Below are 22,435 nucleotides of genomic sequence, written 5' to 3'. Positions count from 1 at the left end.
AAGTGGTCGAGCATACTTTTGCATGAATGAAAAAACATGGAAATACTTCCCATCTGACTTTTAGTGTTTTGACTGAACAAATAAATTTTGACAATATAATAAATCAAATTCTAGCCAGCCAAAAAGCAAGCTGGAGATCATCTAGCCCTAACCGTAACCCTAACAACACCAGAGACACATGTGCTAACTAGAAAGCAGATTTACCTTTTACCTGGCTGTTGTGTCAGTGAAATTATCTTTCAGGCAACAAGCGGGATCTTGGTCAGGCCCTTAATTCATTCCTGTCAAAGTCTGTGTTCCCATGGCTTTCCAGTACCATGCTTCTCTTAGAGGGAGAGCTGAAAGAGCGGAAGGAACAAAATGATTTGATATACAAGGATGGGATCAAGTGGAACACAAGAAGTATCTCTCATTGGACACAAGTGGGTGGGTGCCCTCCCTCACCACAAAAAAACCCACTAAAATCTCAGAAAAGGCTAGAAATACACACTCTTCCTGGATATCCTCTGGGCTGGAGAACGGGGTGATGATAAGAATCATCAGGACAAGCTGTAACCCACAGAGGACAACAAAAAGACCACATGTGAAAGGCAGCAGACTTTGAGAGAAACTGCAAGTCATCACGTCCCGCACATAGGTTGAGAAGGGCTTTATTGTTCGCCCCCTGGCATTAATCAATAAGAGTCTGAGGGACACCAAGGTCCTGGAATTTACTGCCGGTCCATATCTACATTTGCATATCTGTCTTCAAGCATTGGGCAATAATGCTCAGCCAACCGGGAGAACTCATTACCGTTATCATTGATCAAGATTACTGCCTTTACTTGAAGACATCAGTTCACTTGGTAGGTTAATAACAATTGATCTGGGATGTGGCTTTCTGGGTTTCAGGAAAAGTGAATTGAGGTTGTAAACCAGGAGGGAAGTTCATTCATGCCTCTCTGCTGCCATTTGTCTCCTAGTAGAGCATTAGTTACAGCTATGAATGCATGCTCTGCGGCGTGTAGTGTTTGTGTGCAAGGCTGCATTCAAAATGTGCTTACATGCTCTACAACGTAAACCCTTTCATGAACTAAAGAGCATGCACAATGATCGAAGCTCGGTTTCTACGCTTGCCTGCCATCTAACGTTGAATGCAAGTCGAATGTGGATGAAATTAACCTCGCAGAGTAATGCTTGTAATTTAACTCCCCCTCCTGGCCAAAAGCTAGAAGAGCCCAAGGTCTGCGCCACGCTGAGTTAAGAATCCCCTCCAAACATGCAAGCGGTGCGTGCCAAACACACACAGATGGTCAATGTGTTGGGATTTAACAATAAAGACAGTCAGCATTTGAAATTGAAATCACATTTATTGTTTGTTCAGGAGCTGATTCACTTAAACCTCGACCCTTTGCGTACAGTACAGTTCTTCCCTCAACTCCATCCTTTTCTTCCTCATTGTCATTATCATTGTCATCTCTGTCTTTTTGCACACCCATGCGCACACACACGCAGATACACACACAAGGCAGCCGGTTACACCAGCTGAAGGTTATAGACGTTTTCAGGCAATCTTAAAAGGGAACGCTACACACCAGTCTTTTAATTCACATCTCACATAGTAAAGCAGCCACGGAGCTGCAAGCGGCTGCAGCATTTAACTCGATTACTATGTGAATGCAGAGGGAGGATCATATCTGACCGTGCAAAGTGGTCCCCTTTAAGGCCTGGTTTTTTAGAGTCCTTTGATACCAGGACGTGACAATCACGTTAAATGTTGTCACTTATTCAGTCACTCGCAGCTACCCTCACCCACAACATTTTCACCAGCACCAAATGTTTCAGCTTTGAGAAACTAACGGATAAAAATAAAAAATACTCTAAGATTCACCTTCCAGGACTGCAAATACAGAAATGCACAGAGCAATAAAAAATACATAGCATCAAAGGTTGAAATCAAATCACGATAGAGGAATTAAGATCACTTATTTTTTTTTTTAAACTAGCCTGCTAATAGAACTGCTGATAGCTCTACTAGCATCAACAGTTTCTTAAGTACATGTAGTTATATAGTATATATCTATACTCCATAAAAGGGGTTGGGTATTGTTTGGATTGAACAGTCATGTTTCAAACATGGTCATCAACACTGGAACAAACTTTGAGAGTTTATCAGCCTACATGGACCCTTTAGTTATTGCCTCAGTTTCAAGTTGATGTGAACGCACTCTGAAGCAACATAGAAAGAAACAGACTGGGACTTCAGCTTCAGGACCCTGGAGCTGCTCCGCGCGTAAGCCCGAGGTCACACGTGTTTATGAGTTTGGATCGAGGGGCCGACAGTTCTCAAGAGCCCTGCTTGAAATCAAGTTTGGTTTGTGTTAGTGTTTACTCAGCGTTGTAATCTACCCCTACAGTAACAACAGAGTCCCGTGAAGCCACTTTCAGTAGCACAAGTCTTTAAAATGATCAACTTGGTGGTGCATGAAGTGGACGCAGATCTCCACCACCAGCGAGTACATCGTCCAATCCATTGTTCACCGTGGAGCCTGGGTGACTTGATAGCTGTGCAGAGTTTCCTCCACAAAGAGGTCCAATGTAAACAGCTTTTACAGAGGCAAGACAAGGAAGTAAACAGACTCTTTGGCACATCCTAACAGAATGACGGATGCATTTTAAGTCCTGATCAGACTAAATAGAGACAGACTCCCACTTTGAGCTGAGGAGAAGTCTTTCTGTGGTGCAGTTTTACTTCTGTCTTTTTCATTAGAGTGGGCATCAAATGTACACTTGCTATGCATGTACACGCACATACAAACTAACACACGCTCGAGCGCGCACACACTCCCACACACACACACACACACACACACACAATGCGCACTTGTGTACAAGTGCACTGTTGACCTATTTTCAAACATTCCAAAGTTCTATTTTAGCCTTAAAATGACCTAGCTTACCACATTCAGATGTATAATAAATAAATAATAATGATTTGGGTTACATTGAAAAAGGCAGGAAGAAAATGGCAACACTGTGAATGGAAAATATAAAAACTTGAAATGGGTAACCTTGAACATTTTCTATGGCCCCCCCCCTTCTCAAATCCATAAATAGCGATTAAAAAGGAACCATGTGCCGTCAACACAACAGCAGCCCTATTTGCTGAACACAGCAAACTTGAATAAATCTGGGGGACTATGATGCAAGAATATTTTTTGATTGTGTATGAAATGTGTGCATATAAGGTATTAATAGATTAGGTGCTTTAAGCTACATTCAAGCAACATGAATATTTTGGGGACAGTAAATTGTGTGCCTGCACCTGTCACTATTAAGTTATAAAGTGAACGTTGGGGCTCTTCCCTTTTTTGGGTGTGCTTCCACTTCTCGGCCCCTGTTACCAATCTGGATTATTCTTTGTCAATTTTGCCCTGTTAAAATGGGGCGTTTCAGTAAGTGCTCAGTGAAAATGTCTACATTAAAAGTGCTATTAAAAAACACTAAGTGTTAACACATGTTTAAAGTCTCAACTGTGAGACTAACACACATATAAATGTTAAATCTCAGTCAGGACCTTTTGGTGAGAGGCTGAGGCCAGAGCCACCAGCGTGCTCTTGCTTCAAAGCCTCGCTGGTCGCAGTAACGCACTGTTTAGAGGGGGAAGGGGGCAAAGCTGTCATAGACAGGGAGGGTCAAAGCTTGATGAGGGTCACATTAACCCCTAAATCAACCGCTGAATGGCAGGAGATGTACAGTAACGGTCCACGTCAAAACCTTGACATTCAATATAAACAAGGCAAACACAAAGCATTAGTTCATCTCTCCCCACAACCTTGAACAGTTCCCATAATCACCCATCCCTGGTGCACAGATAAGCCAGGAGGGCTTCGTTCCCATGGCAACGGGACTTACTAACAGTCTTGAAAGCTGTTTTCGAAGGTGCTTGGGGCTCAGAGAGCTCTTTAAGGGGGCAACACCCTCCTCAAAACGCCCTGTAAAAGGCCAAAAGGAAAGAAACGGATGGACGTAAAGGCATTGCAAAGGCAGAACAAAACCAACGGGTGGAAGGATGGCGGGGCGACGACAAAGAGTTCACACTGTCTGGGTCGGGACAGGAATAGGGGTTGGAGTAAGGGCAGGCTGCTCCTCCGAGACCTCTACTATCTTTGTGGCAGTGACAGCCGGAGCGCACTCGGCCGGAGGCGTCGGGGAGCAGCTGCCGGGAGCGGGAGCGACAGCAGGAGCCGCGGTGCAGGTCGGGGTGGATGCTGAGGTGGAGGTGAGGCCAGTCGTTGTAGTGGTGGTACTGGAGGTAGAGGCAGAGGCTGGGGCCGAGACCGGGGCCGAGGCTTTGGCCGGGGCATCAGCCTGGCTGGGGGGGTTGGGGGAGGCGGCTCTGGGCGCAGTAGGCTTGTTGTAGTTCATCTTGAGAATGTGCTGCTGCAGGTGCCTGATCCAGTCTTCCTGGACCGACAGAGGACCGTGAAACTCCACCTCACAGAACCTGACACAGACAAACAGATCAGGGTGTCTGCAGGTGACAGAGAGGTTGATTTCATGCTTTTTCAACCTTTTGGACAAATTTAAATAAGAGTGCTTTTTGGAGAAAACATCTTTTTCTTATTCAAATAGGCACTGTAATTAAGTATGAATGGTTTTTTAAAAAAAGTTTCCTTTCAGTGGTACTGTGATAAATCTCTTTTCCACAGATCTTGGAACAGGCAAGTACAAGGATTTTCTTGGATTTCCCTCTACAGGTAAATATAAACAGAGCTGGGGTAATCTACAATGCACATTTTCCTGTACCTGTCAGGTAAGTTTGAGCTACTAAATGCCCACATGGTTTAGGTTTCCTCCATTTTCCCCCTTTTTGGCTTCAGTTGTTTGTTTGTTTTTATTTTGGGAAGTTTTCTTGCCCCCTATGAGGGTTTAGGTTTGGATTCAGGATTTTTTTCTCTATAAGCTGTGAAACCCTTTCAGACTGTAACAGTGATTAAAGGCTATAAATAAACTTTAGCTCACAGCATGTATGTGTAAAGGCAGTATTAGATTAAGCAACAAGTGTTTTTTTTTTAAACAGCAAAAGTGTTGAATCTTGACACATTTTGTGGGGAAAAAAATGAAATGAGATAAACATGTTTGTTCAAATTCAAATTCATGACTATATCAGTGTCTTTAAGGTGTCATATTCATAAACTCTTGCATTCAGATTTCAGACTTTGATTCAAGAATGTGCAGAAACCCTGCAGACGAATACAAGCTCGGCCTCCCCCAAGACAACGGCTTCCTTTCATCTGTAAAATAATTTCAACATTTACTGTCAGCTCCAGCAAAGTGTGTACACGCACCAACAAACAAAATGCAAACTGATACCGTCAAATTCAGTGCAGCAAGCCTCCTCGGGGAGCAGCTGTTTTCATTAAAACTTTTGTACTGCAGCGATATCAGAACTTAAGCACTCATATTCATATTGCCTGAAAATCCCAAATGGCTCACTATTCTCAATATAGTGCATTAGCAACTAAAAGTAGAGTGCTGCTTTGCATTGGTGAAGCGGGGAGGGGGGGGACATTGCTGCATTGGGATTAAGAGACTATTTAAAACTCAGCCAGACAGTTCTCATAATGCTGGTGTCTCTGAATTTCTCCTGCCGAGGACCCTGGAAAATGGGCCCTTTGTTAGACCGCTGTGGGTCCCCCAGATCTCAGTGTGACACCCAGCGCTGCAACGTACGCGGTGAAACTCACCGGCACTTCAGGGTGTAGAACTTGCCCACCAGTTTGACCAGCGGGTAGGAGGGCGGTTTGGGGACCAGGGCGGGGACAGTGCCGGTGCGGGGAGGCTTCGGCGGGCCGCTCTCCCTCTCTGCCCCGTCTGGGCAAGATGGGTGCTTCAGGGGCCGTCGCTCAAAACCTAGGCAAGAAGAAGAGTAGAGAGGGTGGTTTGGTAAACTACATTTACACAGATACACTGGTTTAACAATATATGAGGCCGATACAGACTTTTATCACAACGGCCATTTAACATGAAATCGCTGACTAATGATAGTACTTAAGGTTTTATTCCATTAGAGTCTAACATAGCCAAGGTCCTGCTATTGTTCATGCTGGCTCACTGGAAAGACATCACCACATTTAAATGGACCAGAACTTGCATTAATGTCAACAGTGACACCCGTGCATACCTGCTATTTCATGTTAAAATGACTGCTGTGAAAAAGGTCTATTTATTGGATGTCATCCAGTCATATCCTTATGCAACGCTGATATGGGAGGTTTCTCCCTGATCATATCTACATGGAAATGTACAATCAGCAGCGATTTACAATCCTTTCACATTTTATTAGTTAATTCAATCTGCTTGTGCATTGGGTGTTTTCCACAAGTGGTTTATTTAGCAATTTTCTGACATAAGTACATTGGTTTGGCACATACACTCCTGATCAAAATCTCAAGACCAGTTGAGAAATTGCAAGAATTTACATTTTGCACTGTTGGATCTTAAAAAGGTTCTAAGTAGAGCTTCAAAATGCAAAAAGAAGAAATGGGAGTGAGACAAAAAAAAATTGAGTAAGCAATGTATTGCAAACAACCATTGAACTGAAATAGGCTGTTCATCAGCTGATCAAAAGTTTAAGACCACAGCCTTTAAAAGCCCAAATCTTGGCAAAAATGTGGATTCAGTGTCATTTTCTGTCAGGTATCCACATTGTCATGACCTCCTGATGGCAAAGGCAAAAAAGCCTTCTTGTTAATCACCTCAAAAATTCGTTTCGGCATGCTTGATGCTAGTGTTTCCAGGAGGCTAGTGGGAATGTTGCTCCAAGTGGTGAAGATGGCTTCACGGAGGCCATTCACTGTCTGGAACTGGTGTCCATTTTTGAAAACTTCCCTTGCCATCCAACCCCAAATGTTCTCAATTGGATTTAGATCAGGGGAACACACAGGATGGTTCAAAAGAGTGATGTTATTTCTCTGGAAGAAGTCCTTTGTCAGGCGGGCATTGTGAACTGCAGTGTTGTCTTGTTGAAAAACCATTACCACACAGACGATGGCCTTCAGTCATGAGGGATGCCCCCTGCAACATCTCCACATAGCCAGCTGCCGTTTGACGCCTCTGCACAACCTGAAGCTCCATTGTTCCATTGAAGGAAAAAGCCCCCAGATCATGATGGCGCCCCCTCCACTGTGCCGTGTAGAAAACATCTCAGGTGGGATCTCCTTATCATGCCAGCAACATTGGAAGCCATCAGGACCGTCAAGGTTACATTTTTTCTCATCAGAGGATAAAACTTTCTTCCACCTTCCAATGTCCCATGTTTGGTGCTCTTGTGCAAACTTCAAATGGGCAATTTTGTGCCGTTGAAGGAGACGAGGCCTTTGAAGACGTTTTTTTGTTCTTAAAACTCTTCTCTCGCAGATGCCGTCTGATGGTTATGGGACTGCAGTTGGCACCAGTGACAAGCTTAATTTGGGCCGAGGATCGTCCTGTGTCTTGACGGACAGCCAATTGGATCCTCCGGCTCAGGGCCGGTGAAATTTTTTTTGGGTCTACCACTTGACTTTTTTGTTCCATAACCCTCAGGATCTTTTAAGAAGTTTAAAATGACTGTCTTACTATGTCGAACCTCAGCAGCAATGGCACGCTGCAAGAGGCCTTGCTTATGCAGCTCAACAATCCAACTGCGTTCAAGGAGAGAAAGCTTTTTTGCCTTTGCCATCAGGGGGTCATGGCAGTGTGGATACCTGACAGAAAATGACACTGAATCCACATTTTTGTGAAGATTTGGGCTTTTAAAGGCTGTGGTCTTAAACTTTTGATCAGCTGATGAACAGCCTATTTCAGTTCAATGGTTGTTTGCAATACATTGCTTACTCATTTTTTTTTTTTGTCTCACTCCCATTTCCTCTTTTTGCATTTTGAAGCTCTACTTAGAACCTTTTTAAGATCCAACAGTGCAAAATGTAAATTCTTTCAATTTCTCAACTGGTCTTAAGATTTTGATCAGGAGTGTATTGAACATATGAACCAGAGTCAAGACGTGGATCTGAAATGGACATTTTGATATATTTTTTTTTTTTTTTGGCCCCTGCTGTTCAAAATCGCCTATCAACTCCAGTCTAACAGGAATGGCTACAGTGTCTGAAACCTTCACGCTCTCCATGAGGCAAACTTTTTCATGAGACCCTTCAAGACAACTCAGGGTGAGTAAATGTTACAAAATATATAGTTTGTGGGACAAGGAGTCCACACAGCTACCATTTAGAAGAATTTAAAAGAATTTCAGCAGTATGCAGTTCACTGGAGTGCTGTAGCGTGACATGATTTAAATTTTGTTCCAGAAGCTTTTAGACCAGGGCTATTCAATTACAAATTCAGTTGGGCCAGATTTTTAACCGAGACCTTAAGCTGGGCCAGACATTTTCCAGACATTTAAAACGGCGGTTTTCATCGTCAATTTTTCGTTTAAGGGTTGAAAAAGACATACTTTTGAGCCGCTAGCATCAGTAACTTTCAAAACAACGCGCTGCAGTGTGAGTTGGTTGTGTGTTGCTAGGCAACGTGGAGTGTTGCATTCACTTTCTGAACTACTGCAGGGATTTCGAGTTCATTCTCGCGAATATTTTTCTCTGCTTTTTTGGTTGAACCACGAGCTGGGCCACTCGGGAATTGCTTCTGGGCCGCATGTGGCCCGCGGGCCGCCAATTGAATAGGCCTGTTTTAGACCCTGCCAAAAATAAATTTCTGAGGGAAACAATGAATATTCATTATATTCTTGTCATGACAGTCAAATTTTAAAGATACTGAGTAATGGCACAAAATACTGGCAATTCAAATGATCAATAGACCATAATGGCTTTCAAAAACTCATATCGATCAGACTCAAGCATAAACCAGCAACAATGCGAAAATGTGTTTGGTGTGTGTGTGTGTGTGTGTGTGTGTGTGTGTGTAAATATGTTCATGTGACTTGAATTCAAAACTCAGGTAAGAGGTGGTGTAAACAAACAGGGCTGTATTGCCCAAGAGTTTGGAGTGTTTGCGTGTGTTTATAGGAGCAAGGCAGTACACGTGCGTGCACATATAAACATATGCCCGCGAGTGTCCTTCAGTGCAAGAGAGCACAGACATAACCTCACGTACCTCGGGGCAGGCGGACGTTGAGCTCGCTGCGTGCCACCTGTGCTTGGAGTGGGAGGGCACTGGACTGCCGCAAGGGGCTGGGACTGCTGCAGCCGGGCCTGATGGGAGCGGCCAGAAGGTTGGTACCGGCTTCACCGTCTGCCGTCTTGGAAGACCCCTGGTTGACCTCGTGGCTCGCCGGCCGCACCAGGCTCACAGCCACCGAGGACCACTGGGAGGAGGAGGAGGAGGAGGAGGAGGAAGAGGAGGCCTTCTGGGATGAGACGGGGAGGATATGATCAGAGTCCGATGACGGAGAGAGAGGTGAGCTGCTCTTCTGGAAGACGGGACAAACCCAGAGAACAAACGAGCGCTTAGATCTGACCTGTATTCATAAACAGGAGACACTTAAGCTGCCTGATGTCCCGCCATAATCACTCTGATATATTAACGGAATTATGCTAATGAGACCATTAATTTAGCTAAATTATTCATTAATTAGAATATATTCCCATGCCAACCTACTTTTCTTCACATAGCATATGGATGGTATTTTAACCCCTTAACTATGATTTTCCTTTAAATTTTCCCTTAAATAGATTCAAATATAGAATTCTTTTTACATGAGCAACATTTGCACATATAGACAGATGACAAATTAAAGGGAAAAACAACAGAAAGCATCTTAGCGCTCACTGCCAAGCCTCTGAACTCTACTGCAAGGAGGGAACACCATTCTCCAAACAGATCTTGTCCATAGACAGGGATATTATAGCAGGGTTTTAGTGCGCAAAGCCCTCATTACAAAGACAAACGCGCATTTGAATGGCTGCACCGTTACATCAAACAGAAAATATCTAGATGTCTTGTGCATCATTTTCCTGAAATCCAGCAGGGCATATTTGGTATCTTTGGAAACCTCAGGATCTCCACTAGAATTTAAAATAAAGCTTGGTGGATTTGAACAAAGCATGGCCATGCAGCATGCATGTGTAACGATGAACCCAATAACAGGATTAAACAGAGTGAAAGAGGTTGAAGAATTAAGGAGTTAAAAAAAAGATATTTCCTCATTAATATGGAAATTTAGGCAGCAAGGTGCTCCAAAACTAACCAGATTATCTACTCTACAGAAGGAAACTGTGGTGAAGTTTATATCATGTTTTATTCTTGAGTTATTGTCACAATGATGTGACACACAAATCATGACATAGCGCTGTGCATACCGTGCACCACTGAGTTAGGACATAGTAAAATAAAAAATAGTATAAATCCTCAACATGAAGTATGTGATTACTTTAAGCACCTATTTATTAATATTTATGACTGTCTGGACAAATTCTAAGTTATGTTCAAAGTGTACCTGCAAAGCTGAGCCCAAGGCAAACTTCCCCAAAGGGACAATTAAAGTGGAAGAAATATGCAAAATATGAAATATAACGTATTTGTGCAGTGATGACCTGGCCAAGATTATTTCCTATAACACAGTAAATCACAACATGGTTCATGTGGCTGACGTACGCCTAACAGTACTACAGGTTAGTGAGTTCACTTCACAATATAAGAAAGTCTTACAATAAGATTACAAGGACATTTAAAAGGTAATCCATTCGGTATGTGTGTCACATCACAGCTCAGGGAAAAGGGGTGACAGTGACGCAAATGCACCAGAAACTAATTCAGGAGGGAACAAAAAAAATGTACATTTTCTTCTATCAACAGCATGCCATAATTTATCTGAAGATGAAACATAAGCTGCCAGGCACCCTGGTTACTATGGCAACTATCAAGTCAATAGCCGAGTTGTTCTGGCATCTGTCCCCACAGTGATATTTGCTGGGTGTAAAGACGTAGGATCTACAGTAAGGCTCAAAGCTGTTAGACAACACGTCTGAAGCTTTCCAAGACACAAAATGTCTGTCGAGGCAGCAGCTGAGGCATTTTAGATCTCCAAGCATGGAGCCTGTTCAAAGATATTGTGCTGTAAGTGTGGGAGAAAAGTAGCACAGTGTATTATCATCTATAATGTACGAGCCAGGGTGACTTGTATTGTACATACAGCTGCTGAGCTCTGTGGGTGGCGATGCTGTACGCTGTATGAATTCTTACATGCTTTTTGTTTTACAGTTTTTTGTATTGTATCTGTTCTCTGTTGTTGCTGCTCTTTTCGTTGCCCCGGGATGACTTTGCATGTTTTATGATTGCACAGATTCCTTTGTTTTCCCCGAAAGAATTAAGTTATTAAACTAAAATCAACTACCCAAATACTAAATCACTGAATCCCTGTCCTCACCTTCTTGAGGGTGGAGCGGTTTCCCTGCATGTAGCTACGGTGCATCTCCACCACCTTCTGTGGCCTGCTGCGCATCCAAGCACTAAGCGTCTCGATGGGGGATCCATTTACACACCACTCAGTCACACCAAACTGCCTCAGGTGGGCTCGCGCGTGGCTGGCCAGAGCCTTACGGTTCTCAAAGTAGAACCCACACAGCTCACAGCTGGCGTCTGAGGAAGGCAGCGAGAGGGGGGGGAGAGACGGAGCCTTTTGCTAGAAATACTTCAGAAAATGAGCCGTGTAACATGTGCTAACCTCAACACAGCACTGGGAAAGTTTACAAAATAAGTTTTTTGTAGTGCAGGAATGATCAGATGACTAATCAACTGTAATGTGATAATCCAGTTATTTATTTTAAATACAACATTTAACATTTAATACTTTTTATGAATCATATTTGTTGATTCGAGCTTTATAAAACCTATGGTTGGCTGCTTTTCTCTGTTTCATCAGGCCAAGCAAGCAATTTCAAGGTATCACTTTGGGCTCTGATCATTTGTGATTTGTCCTTTTTGACACATTATATAGGAAATAATGAACCAATTATGGGAAAAAATAACTTACAAAATCATTGACAATGATAACAAGCCGTTGTTTGTTGGCTTACCCTGGTGTCCTCCATGCTTGTCTGGGGAAGACTTTCTTTTGAAGGAGAAGTCATGTGGCAGAGGTGAGAAAGTCTTGAGCTGATGGGGCGGTGAGTGCACAGTCTCCACTGAGTGGGACTCTTCCGACAGAGGTCTCTTCCCCAGCGAGGACAGCCTGAAAAACTTCCCTGCAGGTGGGGCAGCAGACGGGCCGACTGTCCCCAAGCCCTGCTTATGGAGCCTGGACCCTGAGTGCAGCAAACTGAGCGGAGATTTACGGAACGTGGAGGACTGGTAGCCTGAAATACCGAGACCGTCTGAACTGCCAGCACCGCCTGTGCTCTCCCACGAGGGACTGCTGCCTCCCTGGCTGGACTCCTTCTTCACCGCATGCTCGGAGGGAGAGGAGGCGCCCACCCCTCTTTTGTGCATGATCTCCCTCAGGGTGTCGATGGGCGAGCCGTTGACCGACCACTCGGTGATGCCCATCTGGCGCAGGTGGGAGCGGGCGTGGCTGGAGAGGCCTTTGCGATTCTCAAAGTATTCCCCGCAGAACTCGCAGCGGATGTCTCTTGTTGGCTCCACTTCATGGGCCATGGCTAAGGCAGGAGAAAAGACAAGGAGAAAAGAGATTTTAAAAGACCCCGCTCAGCTCATTTGGGTAGAGCACTAACACTGCAAGCCTTAGGGATGTCATTCCCAATGGGTACAATAAAAATACCGTATGAACTGTACTACAAAGCACTTTGGCAAAAAGTATACACTAAATGGTATTTATTATGTTAAATTTCAGGGTTTTCCAATTGTGAGACTGTGGGCCTTCCCTTGGACAAAGATTAGAAAAAGCCACCCCACCCCCCTTTCCTGCTTAACTTAGCTCAATTCCTGGATGTCTGTGGGATCATGTAGCTGCTATTTGATCCCACAGACATTCAACAATTGACCTAAGCTAGCCTTATATTGCTGTTCAACATAACTTCAAACTGCACACAAATACATAAAAAGGGCTGACTCCAGAGGTACATATATTTTAGTTTGTCTGACCTGGAGTGAGCAGGAAAATTCCACATAACCATCTCTGAACTAGTTTTTTAACCAAATGACAGATGTATAGATTATTCGACTGCATGGCTTCCCTTTGATAAATCTTTTTTTTTTTTTTTTTTTTTTTTTTTTTAGATCTGCTCCTTCTAAATCCTTCATTAACAATATCTGGCAGCCCCCGGTGGAGGCCCGCCTACGAATTTGAAAAACACCATCACAAAAGCAACTGGCGAATATAGAAAAAAACTCTACAAAATTCCCTTGAATTGGTTACAAGAGTCTGTAAACAGGATTTGGGATTGATATCTACAGCGCTGATTTAATAGATCATATTACAGGCTTACCCAAGTTGAGGGGGAACACGTTGTCAGAGCTGCTCCAGCTACAATTGAGCGGCTCGGAGGAGGAGCCACCCGATCTCCCCACAGCTCCGGGCATGGTGACTTCCAGCTGCACCGGCTCAGGCTTCAGCTTAAGTATCAGCCCGCTGGAGGAGGTCGGCGGAGTTAGGCTTGACTTAGAAGCTGCAGGCTGTGGACTGGAGGGGCGGGCGAAGGCGAAGGGAAGACGACCGAGAAGCGTTGCTGAAGACGGGGAAGACGAGGGGGAGAGGGGTGAGCGAGGGGGTCCTGGAGAGGATGGAGGCGGCGTTTTGTGGGTTTTGAGCGGAAGGGCGCAGGGCAGACCCCGTCTCGTGATGATCTCCCTCAGGGTGTCGATGGGCGAGCCGTTGACCGACCACTCGGTGATGCCCATCTGGCGCAGGTGGGAGCGGGCGTGGCTGGAGAGGCCTTTACGATTCTCAAAGTATTCCCCACAGAACTCACAGCCAATTTCCTTTGGAGGTTCATCTGCGAGATTAAAAGTGGAAACAGAAACGGACTTGGTAAGTTTATGCGATTGCATAAATGGGCAAGAGCAGACAATAAACCGTGTCACTCACTGTGTGGAAGGGCCATGAGCTCTCCGCTACTCAAGCGGAAGACCTGCATGGAGGAGGACTTGGGGCGCTTGGCAGGTGGGCCGAGCAAAGAGGAGGCGGAGGAAGAGGTAGCTTTGGATGGAGACCCACCTCCAGCTGTGGTGACCTTATAGAGGAGCGATGAAGAGGAGGACGAGGGGGAGGGGTTCAACAGGGATCGTTTTGGGGAGGAGAGCGTGGTTGTGAGGCCCCGTGGCTCTGCATGGCTGTCAGGCTGCAGTGTACTGGCTTTGTGCTTGAAGTCGTCTGTGTGGATGAGCTGGTTGAGGAGGTCTATGGGAGAGCCCTTAGATTCAGAATACTCCACCCCAAAGTGTCGCAGGTGGGCTCGTGCATGACTGGACAGGCCCTTCCGTGTCTCGAACCAGGCACCGCACAGCTGACAAATGATGTCCTTGTTGGGGTCCACCTCCAGTGCTGCACAAATGAAAGAAACAGAACCCTAATATTGAAAAAAAAAACTCTATCTTAAGTCATTTAGTCTCACACAGTCTTAAACTCTTGCCGGGGGCATGAGATAATCCAAATTTTCCAAGTTTCCAATGCAGTTTCACACTTTGTGGAAACAAGTATAACTATTTGAAATAAGGCAGAATAAGACAGATCAGCTCACTTGTATGAAAATGACACTTGATTCAAGAGAATTCTGGGAAGACATTGATTGTAAATTGACTGATTTTAAGTTTAAATATGAGACAAAATGACTTTTCTGCAGGATCAGTAAGACTTGAAAATTACTAAAGTGTAACTAAGGGACAGTGATTTGGTGGGGGCAGTCACACTTACTGAGGTTGAGAGGAGCATCAGTTTCCTGTGGCGCCCAGAAAGGTTTCGTTGTTGTGATGGTCGCAGGGGCAGAAAGGTTAGAGGTCAAGCTTTTCATTCCCCCAGACTTGTGGTCTGGAGAGCGCAAGGGGGAAGACACGGGCAGCAGGGAGGATATGGGGGCTTTCCTCACTACTGAGGAGGGGGAGCCAGAGCGAACCAGGGCTGACGGGGGTGGAGAGGCACCGGGCGAAGGTGTAGGGGTGGAGGAGGAAGAGGGTGGTACTGCTTTCACCGCTTTGGCAAGGATTGGGAGAGGGATTGGCTTCTCTTCAAAGTCCATGTTCTCAAACTCCTCGCTCTTTGGAGGAAGAGGAGGGGAGGTTTTCTTGGCTGCGGGAGGCTGGAGGAGGGACGGGCTGTTGTGCCCGTCTGGGTTGCGCTCCTTGGTGATCTGGTAGAGGAGGTCAATGGGGGCCCCGCTGCTTTCTGAAACACTGATGCCCAGCTGGCGCAAGTGAGAGCGGGCGTGGCTGGACAGCCCCCGCCTCGTCTCAAACTGGGCCCCACACACCTCACACTTCAAGTTGTGGACTGCAACAGAGAGCAGAGAACAGCTGTGTGAAGACATTACAAATGTGGGCAGTGATAAGCCTTAGCTGATCAAAGCACATTTCCCAAAAAAAAAAAAAAAAAAAATCACAACAACTCTCACTGTTTACATGCTGTTGGAAGTATTTTTTTTTTCATAATTTTAACAAGCTGTAACAAAAATCGAGTTTGCAAAAACAAAAGCAGGTGGCTTAAATTCTTTTAACTAAATGTCAGTACACCTGTCTCCCTAAAACCCAAACAAAGGCAGCAGATTTCCCAGTGGGCATGTCACCTCACTTAGCTTTTGTGTGTACATCATCACCCAGCTTGCAGTGTAACAACAGTAAAGGGCTGGAGGTCACCTTATTAGCCCCTAAATTCATTTGTCTACCTCTCAGAATTTCCCAAGGGGCACCCCTCTCTGATGTAGCGTGCCATCGCGCCTGAACGCTGACCCGGGGTCAGTTTTACAATCCCTCCACTGACAGTTACAGTATGATTAGGATTTGCTGTAGCAAAGCCAAGCACATGTCAACACTCTGGGGTCAGCTTCCCATATTTCACTCACCTTTGGTGTCTGCATCATCCCGGGTGGAGAGGCCGTCTTGGTCCACACTGAACAGCCCCTTCTTCCCAGGGCTGGAGCTCAGACTGTCCAGATCTGGAATCCGCAGCTCCTCCTCCTCCTCTTCTGCTCCCTCCTCCTCACCTAAAATATAACATACAAATAACCCCAAAAAGTGTAAAACTGTCACATCATTTATGAAGTGACCGTGGTTATAACATCAAAATAAGTGATGATGTCTGAGGAGTGAATCTCTTCATGTATTTATATGACTTTAATAACAGAAAAACTGTCACTTAACATGTACATCCCGCTGTGTCAAGCATATACAAAAAAACGCAAGGTGAGAGGGGGGAAAATAAACTCAGACTGATGAGCTCATTGCCTAATTTCTAAGACCTGCTGTAGTAATAACAGCGCATAATCACGTCTTCTGACTCCAGAAATCTACAAGAAATGAATTCAAGCCATGAAGCCCTGTCAAAAAATGATTGCATTACTGTATGAAACAAACATGGCAGTCTTAGCGCGCCGCTGCATTCCTGGGACAAAAGTGCCATTTTCTGCGACAAATCGGTAAATCAAAAGAGACGTGGAGACAGACAATGCTTTTTGTCTGGTGGGCGGCTCTGCGCTTGTCAGTTCATCTCTTGACTGTAAAAGAGCGGCGATGTGACACCTCGGAGCGCAGCGTTATAACACCACTTATTATAACCAAGACGACACAAAAGCACGGATACATTTATAAAACGGCACAAAGTTGTAAAAAAACGCTAACTTGACTTTGTTGCCATTCAGCAGAGTCGCCTTACACTGAGCAACCCGTCAGTTCCAAGTAAAAAGTGACACTTCGATTATACTTCTTTGATCCAGATAAGTTCTAAAACAGATTATTGGCTATGATCACTTTGGGTCCGCAAAGTAGCCGCGTTGCCTGAGCGATCCCACTGTTCCGTAATCATAATAACATGTACAAATGCATTCATTTGAAAGCACAGCGTGTCCTCTATCAAAAATCAAAGGAAAGTAAAATGGCGAGGATTGGGCAACTGTAGGTAATTTTAGAGATCCTGCAGCACTGAAAATACTGGACGTCATCCCAGACGTGCACAATAAAAAAAATCACACACAGCAAAAACACTCTAACAACTGTAACAATATTTCAAGAGCAAAAAAAAAAAAAAAAATTATCACATTTCCTCCACGCGTGTAAAATGGTTAATACACGAAACAATGCCAGCGACCCGCTTTATGAGCTTTTGACATGCATGTCATGGGCTACCTGGCTGTGCGCGACATTGATTTTTCTTAACATGGTCTCATGATAAAGAGTTTTTAATGGCTGTTGTGTCTGGCTACAATGTGACATACGGCACAAGATGCGGACTGAGACGCGCAGTGCAACAATACAGCCGCCCGTGCGATCCGAGGGCGCCCGGTGCACAGGAATTACACCGCGCGGTACTCACCGGTCAGCAACCGCAGTGCATCGGACTCCCGGCAGCTGAAGCCAGACAGTTTTTCCGCTATTGTTTGGGTCTGCGGGGAGGTGGAAGCAGCCATTTTGCCCCCATATGCACCGCTAAGCTAAGGCGTGACCAATCGAGTGGAGGCGGAGGTTGGGATAAATGCACCGAGTGCCACATCAACCATGGGCATCAGGGGCTCTCTCTCTCTTCTATCTCTCCCACACTGACACACACACATACACACACACTGTGGGGCTGATTCCCTCAACAACCACCTCCTGCTCCAAACACTGCACACTTGACAGGCACACACATACACACACACACACACATAGTGCGACAGCGCTGTCGCCCCGGGCAAGCAAACCATTTTTATTTAATTACAAATACAAACAAGAGAAGCCAAGTGCAGCATGAAGTCATAATATCTGTACCCACATTTCACTATGGCATGCTGCTTTTTAGTGATCATAGTTTCCTTCTCAATCCCTTTGGCATTACTAGTATGACTCTAAATTCATGGTCCAAGTTTCAACTGCACACAAAGGATTACACTATCAAAATCATCAAATAGCAAACAAGCTCTGCAAGCAGTAAGGGAGGTGCATTTGGTGTAATACTGAGGCTGGATCAATAATAAAGAATGAAAACTTACCTTTGGGCTCTTCTACACCATCCTCACTCTTCCAAGGCTGAGGAGATGCTGAGGGCAGTGGGTTAGAAACGCTCCGTTCACTTGTCTCCCCCTCCAGCTTTACCTCTATGATTTCCTCCCCTTCCTCCTCTATTTCCTTCTCCTCCTCCTCCTCCTCCTCCTCGTCCTCCTCCTCCTCATCCTCCTCCTCCTCCTCCTCGCCCTCCACATGTTGTGAGCAGGGGCTCCGCGGAGGAGCTGTGGGAATCACCAGGTCAGGTCTGCTGGAGAATAACTCCCTCAGGATGTGGATGGGTGAGACGGTAACATCCCAGTTAGTGATGCCGAAGTCTCGGAGGTGGGCCCTGGCATGGCTGGACAGACCTGCCCGGGTGTCGAACCCGGCGCTGCAGAACTCACAGCGCATCACGCTGAAGGTGTCAGGGTCAAAGTTGGCAACTGTAGGGGTGAGGGGGGGATACAAGTTAAAGTTTTGAAATCTGGTCAAAGTTGTATGAATATATGAAAACTTCAGCTATGGCTCAGGCCCCTGATACCGTCACATATCCTACATCAAGTTCACTATATTTCAGTCATATTTTACAGAGAAAGACAACAGTAAAGGCTTTGTTTGTCCTGTTTGCTGCACAGTAAAATGTATTTAGACAAGATCTAGAAAAGCCTAAAGAAATATGTGCAACAAGAAGCTGACCTTTTTTCTTCTTCTTCTGATAAGAGAACTTCTTCTCAATCGCATTGACTTCCTCGGGGGATATGAAGTGACGAACATTATAGCTGACGCCGACTCGGTTCAGGTGGCCTCTCACGTGATTGGCAAGCCCGATGCCGTTGTGAAATCGATCAGGGCAGTAGGGGCACTTCCTTTCCACGCTCTTCAGAGTTCCTGTCTCCTCATCAATTTCATCTTCCTCATCATCTAAGATGCTCTCTGACAACAAATGCCGCATACGTTCCTTGTCAACGTCATCGTCATCACTGTCATTTTCAGCAGAGGCAGCAATAACCCGGTTACTCCTCCTCAAAAAGGAAACCTTTCCATCTTTCTCCATTTCCTCCTCTTCTTCGTCCTTCAAATTCTCCTCAGGAGGGAATGATAATGAAGCACTCTGCTGTGAAGAGTCATCTAGAAAAGAAAGAAATCAATGGTTAATTAACAGATAACTGGTTCTGAAAATGAAATAGCATCAGTTTCTGACTGTGCATAGCTTAAATATATGCCTCTGGGTTTTGGGGTCAGAGCTCCTGTAATTTTGAGATGTTCTAGATAAAATGATCAGATTTGAGTTGGACAGTCAGGCCAAATTACTTAGATTGAAGCGTGACTCAAGTCACATTTTAAAAATAAATTTTATACCTGCCTGAGAAGAAAATGGCCTGGACTTTTATCATTGCCTATAACATATTAATAACCATATCTCAACATTGCCGTATGTGCTGTGTTTTTAAATGAACTTTTCCTTTACCCTACTATGGTATGTGACAGGAGACTTAGACCTTGTGACACAAGTTAAGAGTCAGCTAAGGGTGGCTTGGACTCATTACAGTGCAAGAGTGAGGAGTGATGTCGCTCTTATTATGCAAACTATTTTCTGCTGTTTAGTCTCACCTAAGCTGGATCTTGCTCTGGTGTGTGGTTTCAGTCCCCTCGGTGAGTCAGTCTCTTTTTGGGCCAGCTCAGTGTCAAGCTCTGTGCTCTGACCTTTGTCCTGTTTATCTTCACTCTCGGGCAGCTTGTTGCCATCCAGTCTGGAATGAAACTGGGCCAGCTCGGACCAATCCTTCCCCCTCCTGTTTGGTCTCCTGTTCCCAATGCACTTGAAGGCCAGCTCCCTCGGAGGGCGAGCTGCAGCACTGTTTGGGGTGCTGTCCTCCACGGCAGTGACTCCTTGCTGGCTTTTGCCCTCTGGAATACTGGTCAGGGATATGGATCCTGGCCCAGAGATATGATCGCAATCTGGAATAGATCTGGAAATCGGAGCACCCGCACTGGATCTTGAATGCTGGCCCATCTCCTCGGGCCATGCCGCACTGATGGAGGCTTGTCCTGGATGAGCGAGTTTCTGGTGTTCCCTTAATATAGCTTGACTTGGGGTCAGGAAGGCACAATGACCACAGGCCAGGGACGTGGATGCCAAACATGATGGGGAACCAGGGGACAAGGAGTCATCCTCCACAGCAGGAAATTTTGGCTGGAGGCATGGGGAGGTACGCTGGAGAGAAGGCTTTTTTCTGTTATGGGTCTTGGCATGATTAGCCAGTGCCTGGGAAGTTCTTGTGCTGAAGTTACACTTGGTACAGACATAGCGGCGGCGATTGGCAGAGGCAGCTCGAGCCCGTGCCAGGGTTCGAACTGATTGTGGAGGAGGGGTTGGGGCTGAGTCTGAATCATCAACGACTTCTGGGTCTGTGTCCAGTGTTGAAACCGGGACTGGGGATAGAGTTGGACTGGTCACTGTTTCTGGGTCGGACATGTTATTTGGAGCCGAGACTGGACCTGGTTCTTGCACCACATTTGGCACTGAGCTTAAATGCTCCATCATCTTACTGTCCGCCCTCTGCATCTCCTCTGCCTTCCCATTTTCATTCAGTTTCTCAATCTCCTCCAGGATCTTCTCCCGGGACTCCTGATGCCTCCTGTGGTGGTCTGCCAGTGCCAGACGATTTGGCAGGTTCCACCCACACTCAACACACCGAAAACGGCCACCCTTAGCTAAACGGTCCCTCCTGCCACCCCCTGACCCACTTTGACAGTGCTCGGTCATGTGCTCTCGCAGATGGACCTGCTTTTTGAAGTAAATGCTACATTCCACACAGGTGAAAATTTCTTTATGTGGCTCTGCCCCACTGGCTTTTTCTTTGCTGTCCCCTCCTCCAGCAGTTTCCTCTTCATCAAACTTCTCCAGTTCTTCCTCTGCATCCTCTCCAAAGTTCACTTCCTCAAAGTCATAGATCCCTCCATCTTCACTCAGCTCGGCTGTTTTTGATCTTTGAGGACCACCTCTCACCCGCCTTCCTGCCTCAGGCGATGTGCGCTGCCAGGTGCCCAGGCCAGAGAAGGGCCTGAGCAGGACCCTCTTCTTCCTGCACCGCTGGATGAATGTGCAGTGAGCCCAGGGGGCTGGAGGAGGACTCTCAGGGTCCGAGTCTCCAGGGAAGGTGTACACATCTCTCTCAGGCTCCGTGTCTTTTTCCTTTCGCCTTTTCTTTCCCTCACTGTTGTCCTCCTCCTCAATTTGGCAACCCTCCTTTGGTTTTGCTTTGGACAGATCAGCATTCTCAGATACATTCCAGACTTTGTTGTCTGCCACTGTGAACAGAGAGAGAAAAAAATATTATTAATGAAAGGGAGTTTTTAAAAAATATATCAAGTGTGTGGTCAGTCAGTTTTCCTTATGGTGCTTACATTCTGTTGGGCCAAGCTGAGAAGTGTTTGGCTTCTCTGTCTTTGTGCTGCCATTGTTTTCATCCTGCCCCTCCACAGGGCTGGATTTGTCACTGTTACTAAATAAGCGCTGCAGTTTTTCAGGCCCTTGGTCATCCTCGCTGTTGAGTCTAGGCAAAATTGAAAAAAAAAAACAAAAACAAGAAACATTTTGGATGCCATCACCACACAGTCTAAATGACATGGTAAATCTATGGCGGTAACAGTGCTGCTGTTGCCAAACGCTAACTCTGATACCCTTTCTACCAAGTGGAGGCTCAGCACTTCTGTCTGAAAGTAAGTCACCATCACAGATCAGATGCTAGTTCTTTATATATGCTGCTACAACTTAATGCCTGATTGATTACAACCATTTTGGGATCTGCTTTTGTGGCATCTATCTTGGTTTGCTGAACAATCTCACGCTCACCACCAGCTCGAGTCCTTCCTACCTCCCTCTCACCTGAGTCCAGAAGAAGGGGATCCTGGACTGTGAGCAGCCAGGCCATGAGGGTTAGAAAAGTGCTGTAGCTCCTCCTCTGACACACAACAGCACACACAAAACACACAACAACAGGAACATCACTTCACAGCTCTGGGGCCCACAGTTAAAACCCACAGTCAAAAATACAGTGCATAGCCAAGAGAGAGATAAGGGAGGGAGAGAGTTCTTATACAAGCAGACTGGAGGACAATTAAAACAATATCGAAGTGACAACAATGATAGCAACATCACAAGTATTGCCTAGCTCTAAAAAAAAAAAAAAAAAAAAAAGAAAAGAAAACACTCATGGCACTGTATACTAGTGAGGTTCAGGGCAATGCTAGCTGTATTTTGCAGGTCTACTGTGTTGTGTATGTGTTTTTTATGTGCCGTTTATATCGTATGTGTTGCTGCGAAACCAATCTCCCC

General features: G+C 45.5%; 2 protein-coding genes across 3 annotated transcripts; both read right to left on the bottom strand.

The window, feature by feature from the left end:
* Positions 1 to 1,352: 1,352 nt before the first annotated feature.
* Positions 1,353 to 17,547, bottom strand: wizb (WIZ zinc finger b). 2 transcript variants are annotated; one of them, XM_030057225.1, is made up of 10 exons: positions 17,447 to 17,547; positions 15,981 to 16,121; positions 14,840 to 15,412; positions 14,015 to 14,470; positions 13,416 to 13,922; positions 12,048 to 12,626; positions 11,399 to 11,610; positions 9,127 to 9,442; positions 5,730 to 5,895; positions 1,353 to 4,486 (listed from the first exon to the last, which is right to left on the bottom strand). In XM_030057225.1, the coding sequence occupies exons 1-10, from the start codon at positions 17,538 to 17,540 to the stop codon at positions 4,075 to 4,077; spliced, it is 3,456 nt and encodes a 1,151-aa protein (XP_029913085.1). In that variant the 5' UTR covers positions 17,541 to 17,547; the 3' UTR covers positions 1,353 to 4,074. The 2 variants fall into 2 exon arrangements, with proteins under 2 accessions (XP_029913085.1, XP_029913086.1); XM_030057226.1 differs by having other exon boundaries at positions 9,127 to 9,379.
* Positions 17,548 to 17,946: 399 nt separating this feature from the next.
* LOC115363097 (protein Wiz-like) lies at positions 17,947 to 21,640 on the bottom strand. Its single transcript, XM_030057173.1, has 6 exons — positions 21,505 to 21,640; positions 19,708 to 21,408; positions 18,793 to 19,224; positions 18,303 to 18,539; positions 18,102 to 18,149; positions 17,947 to 17,981 (listed from the first exon to the last, which is right to left on the bottom strand). The coding sequence occupies exons 2-6, from the start codon at positions 20,861 to 20,863 to the stop codon at positions 17,947 to 17,949; spliced, it is 1,908 nt and encodes a 635-aa protein (XP_029913033.1). The 5' UTR covers positions 20,864 to 21,408; positions 21,505 to 21,640.
* Positions 21,641 to 22,435: the final 795 nt, after the last annotated feature.

Source organism: Myripristis murdjan, chromosome 8 (genome assembly GCF_902150065.1).
Source record: "Myripristis murdjan chromosome 8, fMyrMur1.1, whole genome shotgun sequence".
Taxonomy (NCBI): Eukaryota; Metazoa; Chordata; class Actinopteri; order Holocentriformes; family Holocentridae; genus Myripristis; species Myripristis murdjan.
This window is presented reverse-complemented; position numbering and strand designations above follow the sequence as displayed.

What these genes read in the sequence shown, in the direction of transcription:
- wizb (XM_030057225.1), bottom strand. Translation starts at nt 17,540, where the DNA reads ATGGCTGCTTCCACCTCCCCGCAGACCCAAACAATAGCGGAAAAACTG. An exon ending in GCTCATGGCCCTTCCACACA is followed by an intron (nt 13,923 to 14,014) that starts GTGAGTGACACG and finishes TTAATCTCGCAG; the next exon opens with ATGAACCTCCAAAGGAAATT. An exon ending in TTCTACACCCTGAAGTGCCG is followed by an intron (nt 4,487 to 5,729) that starts GTGAGTTTCACC and finishes TGTCTGTGTCAG; the next exon opens with GTTCTGTGAGGTGGAGTTTC.
- LOC115363097 (XM_030057173.1), bottom strand. Translation starts at nt 20,863, where the DNA reads ATGACCGAGCACTGTCAAAGTGGGTCAGGGGGTGGCAGGAGGGACCGT. An exon ending in CTGCTCACAACATGTGGAGG is followed by an intron (nt 18,150 to 18,302) that starts GCGAGGAGGAGG and finishes CACTGCCCTCAG; the next exon opens with CATCTCCTCAGCCTTGGAAG. An exon ending in TGGTGTAGAAGAGCCCAAAG is followed by an intron (nt 17,982 to 18,101) that starts GTAAGTTTTCAT and finishes CTTTGTGTGCAG; the next exon opens with TTGAAACTTGGACCATGAAT.